Here is a 21,529-nt window from a genome sequence, read left to right on the forward strand (position 1 = left end):
GGAAAAGAAAGCCTTTGGTTAATTACAACAGAAAGACAAAAGAATATAAAAATACCTGAAACTTTTTGTTTTTAAGGAGGAGGAAACATTAGCCAGCACAGAGGTTATAGGAAGCACAGACAAAAGGAGATTTGCATCCTTCAGTTGGGAATTTTCCTCCAGCCTAGGTTAAGAGAGCTGCAAGAGATGTTTTGAGTCCTACATTTGAGATGACTCCTTTACTGGATGGGAAGGCAGGCATCTTACCCCAAACAGCCAGCAACATCATAATCGGCCCTGTGCTAATTACAGACAGCCGAAGCCTGAACAATCAGGGGCCACAGCAACTTCTGGAGGGACCACAAAAGGAACTCAGTGCAGATGAGGGACGGGGAACCTATTGTCGTACCTGGCCCATTATTCACTCCCATTACTTAAGAGTCAAGGGGCGAGTTAAAAAAAAAAAAAAAAGAAAAGAAAAGGAAAAAGCAAAACAAAACAAAGTTACCCCCTCCCCCGAGGTTCATCTGACCAACAGAAAAGACCAACAGGCATATGAAAATACAAGTGATTGAAACCAAACATTCAGAATTAAATCTTTTTTCCTATTCCCACTTCTTATTTTGATCTGAAAGTCATCCTTTTAGAAGGCAGGTTCTTTAAAAGCAGGGCTGATCACATATAAGAGCAGAGGACAACTGGCCTAAAAATGGTGTTTAAAGGGGATCCTTGCTACAAAATGGCGACCATGATGGTGTATCAAAGTGTAATCCTCACCCCACTCATCTGTAGCACTAACCCATTACGTTATACATTTCTTTCTAAAACAATCTTTTTGTCAAATGGTATAAATTATTATGCTCTGTCACCTAGATGTCAACTGTCCTAGCTTTACATCCCCACTCACCCAGCAATGTTCTGAATGGAGACACTTTTGGAGAGCGACACACTCTGCTGGGACCGTCTGTTAGCAAACATGGGGACGGCAGTGGTTTCATCGGCCAGGAGGACTGCAGACCGAGGGCGCTCCTTGGGCTGGGAGGCTGTAAAGAAGGAAAGGACACCAAATGAAGTATCACCGACACATGCCCACCAGCACTGACTCACCTGATGAATGCCAAATAGAAGCAAACTGCTTTAAAAGAGATTTACCCTGGGAGTGTAAACAGGTACAAAAACCCTATGGAAGACAACTTGGCACCAGCTGTTGAAACGGTAAATGCCTATATCTTTGACCCAGTAATTCCATTTAGGATATGTTTACTCTACAAGATTTACTTGTTTATATTTGAAATGTCGTATGTCCAAAGTTATGCAATGCAAAGTTTGGTAGAAGCAAAATGAGTATCAAAAGAAGATCAGTTAATAAATCATGGTACAGCCTACATGGGAATACTATGAAGCTTTAAAAAAAAACGAGGACACTCTCCATGAACTGACACAGATCGGCAGATAACACATTAAGGGGGAAAAAAAATCAAGGTGCAGAATAAAGTGTGCAACAGACCACCTCTTATGTTTTAAAAACATAATTAATAATCCAAATTGGTATTTGCTTTATTTTAATAAAGAAACTTAAGGAAGATAAATATAAAACTAAGAAAAGTGGTTTTCCTGTTCGGTGTGATGGCAATGAGGATAAAGAATCGTGTGAAAGTATCATATACTAAAAAATTTAAACTAATCCAAAGTAAGAGAAAAGGAGACCGAAAGAATTTTAAGGAGAAAAGGAGCCTCAGAGATAACTGAGGCTGGTGTTCTTTGGGAGGACCTACCAAGAAACGTGTCAGGGGCTGGTTAGATATGCAAATTCCCAGCCCTCCTCGTTCTGTGCGGGTGGGACCTGGGAGCCTACACATTTACCAGCTCCCCAAGAGATGCTTCTGTACAATGTCTGAGAACACAGGTTTTGACCAATTCCGTTAATTTACAGGTGAGGAAAAGGCAACATGTGTTTGATGTCACATAGCTAATTTGTCCTCATACTGCGTATTTCTCTTGAACTTGACCAAAGAGCAAACTGGAGGTCTAATTTCATGCTAAAGTAGTCACACTGCCATCTGGGTAGCAAATTATTTCTCCTTGGTAGCTAACTAAACTGCTGCATTACCTGTCCATCCCCAGGAGCATCAGGAGCTGAAGGAAATAAGACTGGGGCAGCTGTTATGGCCTCACAGTATTACAGGATGTTTCTGACTTAATAAAATTAATAAAACCATTAATTTCCAATTCAAATTCTATTTAGAAGAAGGCGATATAATGAACACCAGAAACATGCTACCCTATAACACGACCAGACCCTTCCTGCAGGAAGCACACAGGAAACTAGGAGATGTGGGTCCCACAGCAACAGGGAAGAAGGGCAACTGGCAGGGAAGAGAACATGCTCAAGTGTTCAAGAGCCTGGAGCACATCCTCAGTGTCTCAGAAGGGAAGCTGCTGAGCAGATAAAATCTGATGGAGGAAGAAACACCGGTTCTTGAAGAACAGTAGGATGTGGGTAAGTCAGCAGAAAAAGAGGACATTCTGATGAGGAGAACTGCATGAAGGAAGGCAGAAACACTCTATTAATGTGACAGGGAGATAACAAGCAGAAGAGGAAGTAAGTAGAGGGGTGTATATAAGGGGTCAGTGAAACGGCCGGAGAAGCAGAACGATGTCACTTCATGCAGAGCCCTGAAAATTATAAAGAACAACCTGCATCTAAAAGGCAGCGTAGGGGGCTGCAAACAACAACTTTCCCTTGTTGAAACCAATCCACTGCACTCAGGGAAGTTGCTAACTACTCTCTGAGCCTCAGCATCCTTATTTGTGATGGCGATGGTAGTGGTGAAAGCAAACACTGAAGGAGGCCTCTCACCAAGTACTTCATTGGTGTGATCTCACTTAAACCCGATGACCACCTGCCGATACTATTTCCATCCTTTCGCAGAGGACGAAAATGACATACAGGGGACTTAGTAAACGTCCAAGGTTACACGGCTGTTAAGTGGGATGCTGGGACTCAAATCCATCCAACCTGAATCCACAATCTGTACTCTTACCGCTACATTACCTCAGGAATTAAAAGGGGAAAACAGGAATACGAATACATGTGGGGGTCAGACATAATAGGTATTTTTTTGGAAAAATGCTATTTTATCTGATTTGAAAGAAAAAAAAAGGTTTCTGAAATAAGGGATAATGTCACAGAACAAAAGTTTAAGGAAGATTAGACTTGTAAAAGGTGTTGGAATGGGTTGGATCACTGGTTAAGGTGGGTGACAGTCTGGCACAACTTTTCTTCTTGGAATCCACATGCAAAGACGGGCAATAATTGGACTTCTATCTAAAGGGACTCCACACCCTCCTGGTGGCACAGTCTCTACAGCCATTCCGGGGCCATCTGGAAGCACTCAGAGCAGTCGGGCACAGAGCAGTGGTCCTCAAGCTCGAGTGTGTGCATCACCATCACCTGGAGCATCTACTAAAACACAGATCACTGGGCTCCGCCTCTGGCACCTCTGAGGTAGTAGGTCTGGGTAGGGCCCAAGAATTGGCACTTCTAATTGATCCAGGATCTACACTTTGAAAAACATGGCCTGAGGGTAAGTTTCACATGGGCTCCCATAGAGCAAATTTAGGTGATATTCATTACTGCATCTTTATGGCAGGAGTTGGAAACAACTCAGACAACTGTCTTTGGGGGAACTGATAATTAAAATGTGGTATATATTTATGAAAGAACACCATGCAGCGATCTGAGACAATAGCTTACATATAGGAACACGCATAGATCTCAAAACCATACTGAGTGGGAAAAAACCCAGCAGAATGGATAAGCAAGTCATATCATCTAATTTAAATTTAACGCACAAAATCATAAGAGATATTTCCAGACGTACACATATGTCTAAAGATACGGCAGATCAGAGAGGTTTACAGTAAATATACTGCAGTGCGTGCTGAGGAAGGGAAAGGAATGAGATAGGGAATGAAGAATGAAAAGGGGAAAATATTAAGTAAAACCAAAGTGAAGCTTTGCACAGACTGGAGAAGACAGATTGATGTGAATGGGAGAGGTGTGATTTACCCAATTTGTGTACCACTGAAGTCCTTGGGGAAAAAAAGAACTATTTTCGTAACTCCACAGTTTGTCAAGAAGTTTAAGAAGCAAGATCTCATGTGATGCAACTGTAACGCTGCTAGAAGCAAGTTTCACTGTCGACTCACGCAAGAGAAATTTCAAGACACACAGGGCTAAGGTGCGGCCTTTTAAGCTAAGACACACACTATTCTAGAACCTTCCAGAGAGTTTGATGGTAGAATGGTAAGCTTTTGGTCAATGAAACTGCAGCCTTCTCTAAGTATTCAAAATAGGTTTTCAAATCTTGCTTAAGAATAACAAATAAATACTACAGAAGTTCTATGGGTAAGTCCTGAACCAGAGAGGCGAAAAGGAATCATGAGAGGTGGGCTGAGCTACTTACACTTGTTTCTCATAATGACTGTGGGCAGCGAAGATGTGTCATGTGCTTGAAGGCTCCCTTTGGGCTGCTGAAAGGAAAAGAAAGCCTGAGTGAACACTGCATTATAATTTATCTTCTGTCAAGTTTCAAGTTTCTGCTCCTACTTCCCTGCTCTGTTCCTGCCAACAGTCCTCAGTACCCTAGGCCTAGCTACATCACCTACTCTGGCTCTCCTCTGAAACCGCCAAGCGCTCTGATCCTGAAAATTCCATCTCTTCTGCCTGGAATTCTCTCTTCACCGTCACAGGCACGGCATTTTTCTACTTCAAGATAATCCCTCCTTGGTAGAGCCGTCTGTTAGCTTCTTTCTTCTCCTCACCCGAGGCAGGGACTGGCACCCCTCAGGATCCTGCATGTGCCCCCGCCTAGCTTTTTCCTTATTTATGGTCATCGTCTGCTTGTCCATCTTCACCAGAATGCTGGCTCCTTTAAGAGCGGCATCTGTGCCCTTTTCGTTTCTATTTCTCCAGTGACTCGCATTTATAAGGTGTAAAATAATTCTTAGGTAAAGTGCTAATTTTAAGACCTTTGTTGTAGCATGGAACAGAGACACTGTGAGAAATTACAGACTGAAGCAATTAGTCTGAGATAAATCATTAGTGAAAAAGGGTCCATTTAAAATGAAACTCCCCCTTTGAGGTTACATCCGTTTCTATGGGATGTGCTGTATCCCTATCATTCTCCTTCTCTACAGCACAGTAACAGCAGTCTTACCAGAGATCACAAACTCAAATGCCTGTGGGGTCAGGCAGGTAACAAAGGACAGAGGCGAGTTGGAGGAGCGGGGGAGTGGCAGTCTGGGGCTTGTACATCTTGTCTAGAGGAGGCGGCAGCCACTCAGCCCCAGTGGATTATCACCCACCACCCACCTCTCTAACATTTAAGGAACTACAGGCCAGATACTGTTCTACCTGCTTAGGAGCTATTGATGGATCAAACAGTCCTGACTTCAGACTGCTTGGCAAGTTTAGTGCTTACATTCTAGTGGGGGGAAGGTACAGATCATAAAAAGTCAATGTAATATAATAATACATACAGTGTGTTAAGTAGACCCTAAGAAGGTGGTAAGTACTATGGAAAGAAAAGAAAAAGAGCAAGGTGGGAATTGGGAATGCTGGGTAAGGGGAAATACCAAGGCTGTGAGATCTTCCATTTCTTCAGGAGAAATCAGAAATCCAAATTGGTGTGAAATACGATTTTTCTATAGATACACTAACTCAAATAAAAAAAAATTACTCCATGAGCCAAACAAAATTTATGTCCATGGACTGAATAAGATCTGGGGTACAGAGGTCTGTCATCTTTACACTAGAGTTCAGTGCTTCTCCAAGTGTGGTCCTCGGACTAGCAGTATTAGCATCATCTGGGAACTTTTAGAAAGGCAAGTTCCTGGTCCCTCCCCACCCGCCAAATTGGAAACTCTGGGAGTGGGGCCCAGTGTCACCTTATAACAAGCCCCCAAGGTGATTCTAATGTACACTCCAGTTTGAGGCCACTGCACTAGATAAATGCGTTTGGTTATTGGAAGCACACAGCATGCTGAGCATTTGTGTAGATGGAGCTGGAGAGCACTCTTCTGACACGGAACAAAGACATTTATGAGTGACTACTACACTGAAAACCACACAGGCCGCCTAAACGCCCATCTGCCCCCAGCCCCGTACTCTTCCTTAAGGGCTCTGATATGCAGTGCCTGTTATCACACAGCTGCATACTCAGAGCACGTACCATCATACACTTCCTGCTCCTGTCATGTGATCCACACAAGCCCGTGGAGAAAAGTGCTGCCACACAGGCCCGTTTAACCCTGACACTCCCCAGCCCATCAGCATGTCAGAGCCCCTGATTTCCACCTGCTGCCCTCATGGTCCTGAAGAAGGAAGCCAGGCGTGTGAAAGGCAGAGGAGGTCTGCAGACACAGTTAAGAAGAAAACCACTTCAACGGCGACACACATTAAAATCACAGAGAAATGGGCATTTAACGTGGAGCAGTTCTGAAAGCATTTCACCTTCCAAAAGCCACAAATTCCCGAGTGTGTTAAGAAGAGAAAAATCATTTTTGGTTATTTGAGTCTCAAAGTAGTCATTTCATCAAAATGATGAAAATAAACAAAAACTACAACCCCAAATCTCCCAACTCTGAAGATTTTATTGGTTTAGCCAGAAATGTCTTACCTTCATTTTGACCTTTGCACAGGAGGCCAGACATTCTCTACAGCCTTTGTGGACAAAAGCACCACAATCTGAAAAGAGAGCAAAACCCCAGGTGACATTAATACACAGCAAACAGATCCCCCAGACTGATTTTCCATTGCCACAGCAAGCGGCAGACTGCCAGTGAAGTCGCTCACACGTGAGAACGTGACTAGCTGAAATTACAGATTGCAGCCCTCTTCTAGGAAGCAGGCATGCGATGTCATTTGGAGGAGGAGAAGCAAGAGCAGATGTGATTTCTGATTAATAAAAACTAGAAATCTGAAACTTCTCGGGCAGGAAGCTGAGAGGCTACAAAACTACAAGTGAAAGCATCTGCTGTCAATATGTAGGTCTAAGTCACAAATAAGACATAAATGGTATGTATTTACATATACAGAAATTTACATATACCTCTAGTAACACCCACAAATAATACGTAAATACAGCCCCTTAACAGGGGCTGTGAAATCTGTATGGCTGTGTCAAAGGTGGAATGTGAATGTGAAAATCTACCTTTATGTCCTTCGACTTGGAAACCTAACTACCCTGAACTTTTTGCAACACCCCAAGCGAGTCAACAGCTGCAGAAGAAAGGTCATCAGAACCACCCTAAAGCACCTCTGGGAGCTCTGACTCAAGAGAAAGTGGGAGACTTCCTGAATGATGAACAGAGATTTACCGCAAGATGAAACACACCCCATAATCCTGCAAGGACACGAGTTTATTTCAACTCTTATTTCTCACTCCTTGGCCCATAAGGGCCACTGCTATATAAACCCCACCCTCTGTGCCTCACAAAAGGGTCATCATCAGCTTGTACTATGGTCATAAGAATGGTGCCAGGAGGCCAGAGGTGAAGTAAAACAAATACAAGAGCTGTCTGTGGGGACACCCCATGATGAGCATCTCTCCAGGGAAGGACTGTCTGAGAAAATCAACAGATACCACCCATCAGGCAACGCTTCACACCCTGATTCATGAAGCACCACGGGTCCTGCCTATGGTAACCCACGAATCATGGGCCAGGATGCTCTCCTGGTTCCTACGTACGGATTACGAGGACACCAGAATGGAGACTGCCAGAACCCCAGACGCTTTTCCCCATTCCTTCCTCAATGCCTACTCGGTTCACAGGTCTCTTCCCTGACACCACCAGTCACAATGCGTTGGATAATCTTACGGTTTTCTCCTCCAGTGAGCGCTCCTCTAGGGTAGGGTCCCTCCATCTACTGCCGAATCCTTAATTAGGTCTCCCTAGCATAATGCCTGGCTCATGCCACCTACTCAAACGTCTGTTGGAGATCTTATGTCTATTTTATCCAAAAGCCAAGTGCCCTGACACAACCTAGATTACAGTATGCCAAATATCTTATCAACACTAAAAGGAGTACTAGAAGAACAGCCATCACACTAAATGTGATTTAGGTCCTGGCTCTCCTAATTAGTTAATGTTACCCTATGCAAGTTCCTTCTCTATAGGCCTCAGTTTCCTCAGACCTATAAAATGAAAGGAAGTACCACCATATCTTCCCCCCCAAGTTCCTTTTCTCTGTGATCCTATAAGACTCCTTATGCTACATCTCTTGAAGAAAGAGATAATTTTCTAAGTAAATCCACTAGATTGTTCTATAAGGTTCATGTTGCAGAAGAGTCTTCAACTTAGTCATCTGAATTATCACTAGGACCGACCCATCCTTCAGGGTATGGTTAGGGAAAGTTCCAAGTGGAGAAAATCTTGGCTGAAGCTATTTCCATAAAAGAGGCGATAGGGAGCAACTCTACTTTTGTTGACAGCATGGCCCAGAGCGGGAACTTGTCTGGAAGTGGGGTGGGGTGAAGTATTCTGGGCCTTTTACTCTCAGGCCTACCAAGCCTTCTATCTAGCTAAGCTCTTCTAGCTCCACCCCAAGTGAAATTCACTGTCTGGTCATTTTTCTGAAGTTAAACAATCAGAAGAGACATCCATTTACCAACGGCAGCATGAGGAGAGACTCTTCTGGGAAAGGCTCACTCAGGGAATCAACAAGAGGAAAAAACCTGGAAGGCTTTATCTCAGTCCCAGCTCTATTCTTACTTCCATTGTTTTCTTCTCCAGGAGAAGACTGCAAGGGAGCTATATGGATGCTCTGCTCCCTGCAATTTCTACTCTTTGGGATCATGACCATTTCCACATAGGTCGTGAAACTGTTCCAGAAGTCAGCAGCTATGAAAGGGTTATGTATCATTGAATATTAATGCCAGGGTTTCTCAGCAACATTCCCTTCTGGGCACAAGGAAGGCTCTGCAGAAAGAGACCCCTGGGGAGTGACTCATTCTAATCAGCAAAAGGAAACATTTTGACGATATTTTTCTCAAGGACCGGAAACCACTGGCCCTCATTAAATTGTCTAGTTCTCTGCTACTTGAAAATAAGGACACATTTTGATAAAGAAATCGTCTTACTACTCAGAGAAAAAAGCAGAATCACAAATAGAAACCCACATAACTCTGAGATGCCAATGCTGTTATGCCCTTCTATACATCAGGCAATGTAATTCATATTCCAGGATCTAGACTTGGTGAACTTTGGCTAAAGACTTTAAGCCCCACTAGCCAATGGTCTTCCAGAAAGGGTCAAAGAGGCAACAGGTGGGCTGGACCGTTTGCCTTGATTGATTTGTATTCAAAACTTTTTGCCTCTCACTTCTCAGAAACTTTTTTAATGGCTCCCCATCATCTTTAGGATAAAGCCCAAACTTCTTACTTAGCTTGACATGGCCCATCACGTGCTGTATCCATTTCTAGCCCCTTGCCATGTTCTGTCACACCTCTGAGCTCTGAACAAACTGTTTCCTATACTTGTGTCCCTTTCCCTCTCTTCCTTCCCTGACTAGGTTGGCAGGACTCAGCTCTGTGGAGTCTTCTCTGACTCTCGCAGGGAAGATAAGACTCCCCACCTCTATGCTTCTGGAATTCCATGCTTTCCTCTGTCATCGTACTGTACTGTGATGGCCATACTCTTCCACTGGGCAGAAAACTCATGGAGGGAGTCTAACTCTGTCTTTCTAAATTTTATATCCCTAGCCTCAGCCTCAGGCCCACAGTAAGCACTAGATGTCTGAAGGAGGGAGAGGGGTGGGCAGGTGAGCTCCAAGCTGCTAGACCCACAGCATGAAGTAAAACAAAGTAGTTAAGGCAAACATCTATATTCATCTTCTAGTAAGACAGAATGTGTTTTCCCCCCGTATCGGCCCCACTATCCTTACTCAGGGTACATGTCTCCCCTCCCCTGCTACATAGATGCCTGGGACCACGGAGTGGTCTTGTTGATCCATCATCTCTTTCTCATGCACAGGCTTTCCAGCTCCCCTCCCTATCTTTTCCCTCTGTCTTTCACATACATCTTCTTTAATCCCATTCTTCCTTACCCTCTCTTGAGTCTTGCCTAGGTACCCTAGGAGAACCTCTTCTTCACTCCATTTTACTTAAACAAAATATACTTTAAAACATGGGTGATAAGAATATGAGGAAAACTAATGAATTCATATCATGGACAAAAAAAAGCCCACATTTTGAAATGGAATTAAAGGTAGTGCCATATCCAACACCATCTTAAAAATGTTTAAAACTCCTCATAAAACAATAAGACAAAGAACCAAACAGAAAAACAATACAAAGACTATGAACAGGCAATTCACAAAAAACACAAAATGGTGCTCAAGCTCTCTAGAAATTAGAGAAATGCAAGCTCAAACAACATAGAAATATCATTTCACATCCAACCAGATTGGCCAAAATAAGTTCTAGGTACTGGTGAGGATATGGTGATGCAGGAGCTCGCATCATCTGCCGATGGACGGTACATCCATTTTGGAAAGTAATTTGGCAACATCTAGTAAAGGTAAAAACGTGCTCACACAATGAATTAGCAATTCCCTTCTTGGTATATAGCCTGGTGATACACGCAAGTACAATTAAGGATGTTCCCCGCGGCACTGTAACAGACAGAAATTGGAAATAACCCAAATGACTTAGCAGTGGAACAGATTTGATATATTCAAAAATGAAATACCATATAAGAGTTAGAAGTCAATAATCTAGACCCATGTGTTTCAATACCCTGTCTGGATCCCCCAAATATGATGCTGAGGAGAATAAAGCAAGTTACAGAATGAGATACACTGTATGGTACCACTTAAATAAACTAAAAACAACAAAAAAATTTTTTTGATATTATTTATATATATGATAGTTATAAAACACTGGCTACATACACACTGAATTCATGATAGTGTTTGTCTTGAGGAGGAAGGAAGAAGAACGGGATTAGGCAGGGAAACGGGAATTCAACCTTAACTATAATGGTTTATTTCTTCAAAACTGAAAAATAATCTAAAGTAATATGACAAAATGTTACTTTTTTTTCATCTTGAGTAATGGGCACATAGGTGTTGGTTATGTTATCCATGCACTATTTTATATTAGTGTGTTCTTTTTTAAAACCCAAATTCCAATTCCTTCAAAGTTCCCTGCATTTGCTTATCTTTTAAAACAAGTATAAAACAATTTTCAATTAGATTTTATTATCTTATATTCCAGTTAAAAAACAGCATTTTCTCCTTTGCTGTAATGAAAATCGGTATTTTAGGCATGAATGGGCAACACAGGGTGGTGGATTTGCTTGAGAACTTGCCACTAATTCTGATCTACAAAAATGACCAACTAGTACACCGTGGACAGAACTTGCTTTCAAGTTGCATTCTTCCTGTTTCTTTCCTCCCCATCAGTTCCATCACCCTGTAGAGAATTAAACAGTGGGAAAGGTACAATCACTTTTAAACAGACTTTGGCAATATTCAAGTTCTCAGGCCAGTGTTTGAGATTTAAAAGACAACTGCAATTGATGAATCATAAAAGCAGAAGTAATATTTAAAATCCACTTCTGGTAAACAAATCTTCATACAAATCCTCTTTAGTTAACTGAGACATGTCCCCAAACTCACAACCCAGTTGAAAATTTTAATATGCTTTATTAACATGGTCACAAGTCTTAGAGATAAACAGTTTGCATAGATGTCTGCTTAACTTACTCAAGTACCTACTTGGAAACCACTCTACTTGTCAGCAGGCTGTCCTGGACTCAGTTCATGGCAATGGTTTTAGTGGTATACGTGGGTGGTTTAGAAACTTCCGCCCCACTGACATCAGCCAAAGTCATGTGGTTAAAACCTCTGTTTTGGAAAACAGACAATTACTGAGAACTTAAGAATCGAAGACAAATCTAATACACTTTCAAGCTCTCTGCCACAGACTATACCATGTTGTTAGGGAGATCAAAGAATTATTTGGCCTTTTATTTATTTTTCAAAAAGATTTCCTGATAGCAGTAAGCAATATACTTTCATTCTATAAAGTTCTTCAAAAAAGGTCTTGGCACAGTGGTTTATGGGAACAGAGCTGACCCTTAATTAGACTCCTCTGAACTTAAAAGCAAACAGCCCAGCCTTCAACTTCTTTTCTTGCTACAAGGAGGCATCAAACAAAAGGATGTGAAGGAAAACCCACATGACTGGGAGCTATCATCTATTTGTTGCTGCATTTTTTTTTAACCTCTGCCACCAGATCTTTGGTGAACTGTTATATACTATACACTCTCTTTCAGCAGAAAAATCAAACAACCCGTTAGAGAGACTGGCTTAAGAAAATCAGCATTAAGAAGGGTAAGAGGAGTGGCCATGCCAAATTGAAATTACAGCATGGCATTTTCCAGGCCTCCCTGTTAAGGGAAGGATTCACCTTGAGTTGTGTTGGGGACCTGAAGGAAGGGCTCTTCTGCCACTTCAGTCCAGTGGGCGACGTGCTGAAGAGCTCCCCCTAGAGACAGGTCTGAGCAGCAAAATCCATCTGGGGAAAATTCTCTGACCCCTCTTAAGGATAAACGTTGGAGAGTTTTTTAACTTTAAGGAGAGAAAGGCGCAACTGCTTCCTATTGTGTCAACCCTAACCAAGACAACTCAAACAAAACAACAAAAAAACATTTAAATACCAACAATTTAGAAATACACGCTCCAAAATTATTTCCACAACTTCTTGTTTAAATTCTTTGGGGAGTGTGAGACACTGCCTGGTCTGGACTGACAGAGTGTAGATACAAAAGCCTTGTAAGATATTCTTGGTAGTTAGTGTAATAACCACAATGCTGATGTACAGGACAAGAGGAAAGCCAGAAATGACCCAAATCATCTTAGCCGAAGTGCTCACCTAGCAGCAGTTTTCAGAAGAACACTGGTAAACAAATAAACAAAAACCAAAATGAAACTGCTCTGTTCGGATAAGAATTGACTTTATTGCTCAGGCTCTTTCACCTCCCTTTTCCCTAAACGAACTTCTTTTCCTTAATCAGTTATATGTATTTTACTATCTAAGCAATGAATTCTAAATACGAGAAAACGGCCTATCTAGAGAGCTGTCTTCCCGGATAAAATCTAAAGCTGAATCCAACCGTCACACACATTCTAAACTCTTATGTTTCCTACTTAGATTACAGCTGGTCTACTTGTTTATTTTTTTAATCAAGAGAACCAACCTACCACAAAAGTACTCAGAAGCTGCTAACACAACAGAAAATAAATCCACAATAATCTCAATATCACTTTACATCTGTTTAAAGCAAACAAAACAGAACCACTGGCAATCTCCAAAAAACCCCAAACAGAATGAATTCCATACTCTGAAAGACTCCACACCAAGCATTCCAAAGACCAAATTATCTGTGGCAGCTGGAAAGAACAGCTGATTATTCAAGGGAAGCTTTACATAACTACAAGAAGTGAGAACTGGAAAGACGCTCTTCTCCTTTCTCCATTAAAGTCACTGAAATCCCAAAATAAGGGTAGAGTTTTGGCTGAGTTTAAAACAAACAAACAAACCACACACACAACCCTGTCAAGTTTCTCATAACTTAAATTACTCTGAAGCAGTCCTGACAAGGGGCTTCAGCCCCTGCTCTCACCAGTTGTCTGTTTTCCAGGAGTGGACTTCAGGGGAGCTACAGGGAGGCTTCGCTACTGCTCCCTGCTATAGTTCTAGCATCTTGTGATCCTGACCATTTCCACCTAAGGGACTCAGCTTTCACCACGACTTGACTTCAGACCGCTCCAGGTGTGTTCTACCGGGGTGAAGAGATGCTGATTTGTTTTAAAAATTCTATCCTGCTGTATCTCTTAATATTTGCATGCAAAAAGATATATTAAAGTGAATAAAGACATTTGAGAGACAGGCGAAGATCAACATCAGCCATCGTCACACATAACCATGATGAACCATGCGGCTGATCTCTCTAAACCACGAGTCAAAACTGACTGAGCAGCCACTTGGGGTCTGAGGCTCCAGGGTCAGCAAACAGGGTTAATGTTAAACCAAAAAAGGGAGGCTAAGAGCACAAGGGTTTCCCGGGAGTTAAATGAACTGGAGGGATGCTATGATTCCTGAGACCCCTGGGAAGGTCCTGGACATGAGAGGGGATGGAGGGAGGAGGGGAAAGAGATTCTGAGTCCCCAAATTACTCATATTTTCCACTTCCTGCCAAGGTTACAGATGGTGCTTCACACACACAAACATGCACTGCAGGCACTGTTCTTCAGGAAGCTGGAGAGAACCAGCCCATTACTTTTGTTCCTTTGGGAAGATGACTACATGTTGTTCCTTTGCTTTCAAGCCTTGATTTTTTTCCCCTCTTTTTTTAAGCGGCAGGCAGCAACCTGTCAACAAACAGACCTTAATGCCACCACTAAATGTCGAGCTTATTTCAACATTACCTCTGGAGCGGACTGCAAAGGTATAGTTGAGATAGGTAGCCCCTAAGATTCTGAGGTGGGGTGGTATTTAAACTAAAAATGTATTTTTGCACCTTAGGTGCATAGTAGAGTAATAATCAGGCCCTATCAAACTTCCTTTTTGCTGTCTGATTCTTTCAGTTTATTTATTTATTTTAAATTTTATTAAAAATAATTTTTTTGGCCACACCACATGGCATGTGGGACCTTAGTTCCCCAGCCAGGGATTGAACCCATGTCCCCTGCACTGGAAGCACAGAGTCTTAACCACTGGACCTTCAGGGAAGTCCCTTGATTCTTTCAGTTTAAACTGAAAAACATTAACTTTTCTTCCTTGTTTTGCTAAGCAGGTAGAACTAAGATAATTTGTGACATTTTCAGTTTGACCAAGTGATTTCCATAGATCAAAGAACCACTGGCAGAGGACATGATGACTATACTTCCTCCCCCAGACTGATTCTCCAAACAGAAAAGACTCTTGTGATGACACACTGGACTCAGTGAAATAATCTGCTTCCAAAAGAAATAGACACCTGAGGTGACTTAACATTAAAAATTACGAATTAAACCAAAAAACCCCCATCCTACTTATTATAAACACTGTTAGCATAAAACTAGTAGTCGACCTATTTTACTGATTTTCTACTTTTAAAACGTCTTAAATAAAATACTGTTATATTGTGTGCTATCAAATATATAAAATATTTAGTACAGATATCTGAACTATAATTTTAACATTTGCATTTGAAGTCAATAAAAGAGAAAATGAACTTGTTTTGATGGATCCAAAAATGAGAAATCAGGTGCATATTATACTTGGAATTCACATAACTACCCCAGCATCTAATTTATGTCTGTATTTAGTTTTGCATACATAACATAGAGAATATCTTCATTTTCATAGATAAGCTGGTACAAATATTAGCAGTTAAAAAAAATGGCTTGCCTTGCAATTATATTACGTTCTTCAATTAATTCGAGATGGAAGGAAAAATCCAAACAAGTAGGTAGACAGCTACAGTTAATGTGCTGATGTTAAAATTTGGTTACACTTTTGAGCATGTATATTTTTAAGTGCGTTTTAAATTAGTTTAAATCCCAAAATCTGGAACTTCCAAAACACCAGTTCCACAAAAAACATTCTGAAAACCACTGTCCTATCTACCAAACTATTTAATTACTACACAGATGTGTGGCTGAGAAGTTTAGTCTACAAGTCTCAAACTTTTTTTTTTTTAATTATTTTATTTTTTGCTGCATTGGCTTCTCTCGTTGCAGAGCATGGGCCCTAGGCACGCGGGCTTCAGTAGTTGTTGCTCACGGGCTCTAGAGCACAGGCTCAGTAGTTGCGGCACACGGGCTCAGCTGCTCTGCGGCATGTGGGATCTTCCCAGACCAGGGCTTGAACCCGTGTCCCCTGCATTGGCAGGCAGATTCTTAACCACTGCACCACCAGGGAAGTCCCGAGAACTCTTCTTATAAGCGACTGTGTAATAAGCAACTTGAGAAAGGTGCCTCTAATTACATATTCCAACCACTAAGAAGAAAGGATCATCATGTGATGTGATAGAGGTGCTAAATACGGCTACAATGGCAATCAGATTACAATATATAAATGCATCAAATTAATGCTCTGCATTCTTTAAGTTTACACAATGTTACATGTCAAATATATTCAGTTTTAAGAAAAAGAGCAAGAGAAAGGTGCCTGGCACATTCGGCTGCTCAAAGAGTATCTGTTGACGAACTGCTTTTGAATGAACCACAGTGCCTTGCAGAGTTCAGGTAACTGAAGATAAGAAACTCAAATGCATACTTACTGGTAGTTAAATGTAAAAAATAAATCCAGTCTGAAGTCATCAAGATCTTCTAGAATATTCACCCAGCTCTCCCCCTACTGAAGCAGAGGACAGAGTGGAAGCCATATAAAATAAATATAAATCAGAACAATCCACTGAGGACACAGAACACTGAAGTATGTGAAAATCTCCATGAGGATTCTTCAAGAACTACTTTCATTCTTGAAGTTTTATTCAGTTATTTTTCAAACCCACCCCTTGGTTGTGTAGTACTCTGAGCAGTAGAGAGCATCCCCCTCAACTGGGGAGAGGATGTGTGGTCTCAGGGCACATAGTGGGAGCTGGGACTGAGACCCCTAAATAAAGCCAACAGCTTTAAACTAAAGACTGTAACAGCCATGCTGAAGGGCCTGGAGAAAGTCCACCTACTGGCCCTGCAGAAGCAGCAAGGAAACCTGCCCTCCCCAGGACCCTGAGTGAGAATTCTGTATCACATATGAATCCAGGGTCCAAATTTACACCATCCATATCTCCTGGAACCCTGAGTTAAGAAATCTTCTCTAGAGGTTTAATGGAATCCCAATCTAGGAATGATGAAACCCTGAGGGATCCAGCTGAAACAAATGCAGAACTGCTGCATCACAGGGTCACTGTGACAAAACAGGGAATCTAGAGGTTCCCACGGGAGGGAAAAATGTCTTATGAAGCTGAAGCTGAACTTACAAAACAAAAAAACAAAAAAACCCAGATACCATGTAAGGAAGCAAACTGCTATGAAGAAGCATTAGCAAATGCACAGGCAAGAGAAGATGTTGAGAGTTATTAAAAGTCCCTAATGGAAAGAACAGAATCTATACTGCTCGGGGATTTTCTTTTCTGCATGCTCAGTTATGCATTAGTTTTCTAAAAAATATATTTTATTAAAAATACATATTTAAAAATTACGTTTTATAGCAGAAAGCAGGTGTTCAGTGTGCTGTACTGATGAAGTTCCTTGAACATTAATTTCATGCTGCCAGTCCCCTATTCTTCTCTGAGACCAGTACTCCCAAAATGGAGATCAGGCACTTGGCAGGAGGGATGCACAAAATGATTCTTTGAAATAGAGGAGGAAATTTTTACAGCTCTCACTTACATTGACTTAAAAGAGAAATGGAGTTAATACATAGACTGATAAATGGGTGGCTCACTCAGCCTCAATGTTAGGCAGCTTCCTGTTATGTTTGATCCTAGAGGATTCTGGAAGGAAGAAGAGGCCCTCGGAAGGTAGGTCAGGGATGTGTAACAGCTTCCTCGTTTGTTTACTTTCAGCATCTTGTGATGAATGGAAAGTTACAGGTGCTCAATAAAGTAAACTTACAAATTATATTTAGTTTCAACTAAAATAAAATGAAAAAGAGACAAATTCCTGCAAAGAAACTGTGCATCTAGGACAATATTAAGAAGACTAATAACTAACCAGCAAACAAGAAAATGGCAAACCTGACTTCTCATTCCTAGAATGAGCTCCCTGTAATTATAGTATAGGACATGTACGTAATTTTTTACACACACATTACACACACACACATACCCCGTGTGAGTAGACTAAGTATGTTTTAATGATAGATAAACATACTAAAAAGTGCTGGGTGACTACTGCCCTAGACAACCAAGTTATTCTAGTATTGAGAAGCTGTCTGTGTCCAGTGGCTAAGAAACTGAACTGGTGACTGGTGTCCTAAGAATGAGTCCTATTAGAACCTGGGCTCCAGAGTAACATGCTGGGGGGATATTGAACAGTGACAGTCTCGAGGTCACATAAAACGTGTTACTATGCTGGAGTCGTTATCATCGTCCCAGTAAGTCACACATGAAGGAGGACATAAATGTGTGTGATATCTGCACACGAGGATGAAAAAAGAGATGAGAGCTCCCCGGAAGTTTTCTTTAAAAAAAAAAAAAAAAGGACAGTAAAACAAATATGGCTGTAGACAATATTGGGGTATAATATATCCATAAGAGGCATTTTACAAGCACATGAGTGTTAACGCCAGTCGTTGAAAAAGTCACAACAGCTGCAGCGTGGATAAGATAGGCTGTGTGCCAGTTGTCACTCCACTCTTTCTCTAAATATCAAGGAAGCAAGTGAGTGGAAATTATTATTGCAGTAACTTAGACTCTGCTCAAATAAAGTTTTAAACATTTCAAATTTCAGTAAGTTAACTATTTTTAGTAACAGATCACTTGGGATACTTCACATAAGTGACTGAAATCAAGACAATGTCATGACATCATGGTCTGAGAAGTGCTTCTTGGAGTCTGAGTTAGTCACTATTCGGTCTGAATTGGTTACAGGTATGACAAGATCCAAATCACCTCAGCCTCTGGAAGAGTGGACCTTTACACTGGCCACTTCTGACCACAAGCAGCCTCCTTGATTTTCCTTGGTGTGCACTATGAATATTATTACTTTCTATCTGTGTGCAACCACAAAATTTTGAGATGTAGTGCCTCAGAGCAAGGATCTGCAAATTAACAGCCTGTGGGCCAAATCTGGCCTGTAACCTATTTTTGTATGGCCCATGAACTACAAAGGGTTTTTACATTTTTAAATGGTTGAAAAAATAGAAAAGACTAATATTCCATGACACATGAAAATTACATGAAATTCAAATTTCACTGCCCATAAATGAAATTTTACTGGAACACAGCCATACTCATTGGTTTATGTATTATCTATGGCTGCTTTTGCACTACAGCAGCGGAGTTCAGTAGTGTGGCAGAGACTGTACTGCCCATGAAGTCTAAGAAGTCCGCTATCTAGACAGAAAAAGTTAGCCATCCTCTGTCTCAGAGCATATCGTCAAAACCAGGAACCATGTTCAGTTAACAGGCTTGGCTTTAAGGTGGTAGTAAGCAGGTCAGCAAGAGGTCAATACGGAACGTCTCTGCACGCGAAGGTACTCTCCCTCTCCCTTGGCAGTTTCCATGACTTGACGCTGGTCAATGGCTGAAGCATACACCAAAGTACTAGAGCAAAATATGAGCATATACAACCTGACAAGGGACTGCTGGGTAGCTTGAGGGTTTGAGGTTATGAGACTGTTTTCATGCTGACATGGACTTCTGGAATAAGGTAGTGGCTTAGGGACAAAAGGACAGGATATTGAAAATTGGGCTGTCTGAAAAAATTATAGGCTGTATGTTATATATCTAGAATTAATTTCTTCAATGCTATTTAAAGAGAGATAGAAAAAGGGCTACTTCTCCACATAACCGAGGAACAGATTAGGGGTGGGAAGGACAGGAAACTAGAAATGAGTTTTTCTGAGCCAAGAGCGTTCCATCACACAGGAAGAAGCACGTCTCTTACTTGCACAAGTATAGGCGTCTTTGTTGGTGAAAGGCTTCGTGCACTGGCTACAGCTGATGGGACCCACAATAGGGATGGAACTGAAAGTGTGCCCGTTCAGAGTCTTCTTGTCCTTCTCCTTCTCTTTGGCATCTTTCTCCTTCTCCTTAATTTTATCTTTCTCCTTTTCCTTTTCCTGCCAAAGAAAACAATCGACAGTTAACTGAAGGCCTTCAGTTAACACTAGAAGGCCTTCCCTTCTGGAAGGGTACCCAGCTGGCATGTGGTCAACAGTGGCTGGTGAATGTTTTGGATGAAAATTCGGAACACTGTCCTGGACAAAATTTTTTTTTATTAACCTGTGGGCATTTGAGCTACGTTAGAAAAACCTTAAGAGGACTGGGAAGGCTAAACAGTTCTGTCAGTTGCTTATTCACTGGTTATTTATGCCAACAGACACATTCATTGCCCAATGACCAGCACCAGAGAGAAAGAGGCTTCTGGTGCTGGAGGAGGAGTCTGCAGTGGCCGTGAATCCTCCTCAGTGAGCCACAGCTCGGCCCATGGGGGAAGCCGGCAACGAGCTCAGGGCCAGCTGCAGGCAGGAAGCAGAAGAAAGGATGGTGACAGTTCTGGGACCAGCCTGAGGGAGAGGAAAGATGATTGGGCAGCATCAAAAATGACTCGAGGGTCCCCTCTGACTGCCTCCCAGCCATCACATATCCCCACGTGAGGGCACATCTCTGATGGTTCCTCCCTTACTCTAGCCAGAAATATTAACTATCCCCCCACATATACATTTTCTATTCTTACTAATTAGAATTTCAAGGTTCATAGATATTAACTTTGGCCCAATTTTCAAATTGGGGGAGGAGGGATTTAAACCCTAAAAATTTAAAGAAATACTAATGAGTGCTAGATCCTTAATAACATACCCAAAGCTGCCAGGGACATTTCAGGTACACACTACTGTCAAGAGACGAGGGCTGTGGGGTCTAACTATATGCTCTCCACAAGAGGTCCTTCACAAACACGGTTAGGCACACGCTCGGCTGGTTAACCAATACCAAATGAATAATTCTCTTTCAAACTAACTGGACCGTGAACTACAATTCACAGAGGTAGGCAGAATGCATTTATTAGTTGTCATCACCACTAGCCCTGGGGTACCCATTTTCCAGGGCATACAATACTACTGTTGTAATCTAAAAAAATTCCTGGAAAATAGGTACCCCAAAGTCAGTGATCCTGACAACTACCAAATGCCTTACATTTTAAATCAATGCCTTCTACATACATTATTTCATCTGATTCAATAATTCTGAGGTGAGTAGGGTGGGCATTATGCTTCCCATGTTCTAACTGAAAAGAGCAAGATAATAAACAGCAGCTAAAAGTTTGAACAGTTACTGTGTGCCAAGCACTGTAGTACACAATTGACATGAATTTTCTCATACATTGGGTACAACCCAATGAACTAAGTACCAGCTATGATCTCCATTTCACATTTGAGGAGACTGAGGCTTAGAGATGTCTCATACTGTACTGGAGGCCACACACCAGTAACTGCCCAAGCTGGAATTAAGTTCCAGATCTGCCAACTCTAAAGCTCAGCTCTCATTCACTACGCTCTACTGCAAAGGGCTGGAGAGGTCTGTTGACTCACAGAAGGTCACACAGCAAATGATCTGCAGTTAAAATCAGAACCCAGGTCTTCTGACTTCCTATTCAGAACCCATCTGCTATACTGAAGTGGTGAATATTTGCTAAGTCTATGATTCATGTAAACTCCTTTGTTAACAGAATGAATATCATAAAACTCTAAGAGCCAAATTGCTACACTTTAGAACCATAAAATATAATGGAGAGGAAGGGCGAAAAACAAACTACTTCACTTTA

At 41.6% G+C, this 21,529-nt stretch overlaps 1 protein-coding gene across 6 annotated transcripts in view; it reads right to left on the reverse strand.

Annotated features, from left to right (window-relative positions):
* Nucleotides 1-627: 627 nt before the first annotated feature.
* LOC112404727 (A-kinase anchor protein 13-like) overlaps nt 628-21,529 on the reverse strand; it is a 300,167-nt gene continuing 279,265 nt past the window's right edge. For 3 of the 6 annotated variants that reach the window (XM_024752831.1, XM_024752829.1, XM_024752827.1), the window contains 4 exons: nt 19,652-19,826; nt 6,663-6,730; nt 4,449-4,515; nt 628-1,022 (listed from right to left, as the gene is read on the reverse strand). In XM_024752831.1, the coding sequence (XP_024608599.1) occupies nt 883-1,022; nt 4,449-4,515; nt 6,663-6,730; nt 19,652-19,826 (450 nt within the window). In that variant the 3' untranslated portion in view covers nt 628-882. The remainder of the gene's footprint in view (nt 1,023-4,448; nt 4,516-6,662; nt 6,731-19,651; nt 19,827-21,529) is intronic. The other 3 variants (XM_024752828.1, XM_024752832.1, XM_024752833.1) reach the window with 3 other exon arrangements.

Source organism: Neophocaena asiaeorientalis, unplaced genomic scaffold (assembly GCF_003031525.2).
Source record: "Neophocaena asiaeorientalis asiaeorientalis breed wild unplaced genomic scaffold, Neophocaena_asiaeorientalis_V1.1 scaffold109, whole genome shotgun sequence".
Taxonomy (NCBI): domain Eukaryota; kingdom Metazoa; phylum Chordata; class Mammalia; order Artiodactyla; family Phocoenidae; genus Neophocaena; species Neophocaena asiaeorientalis.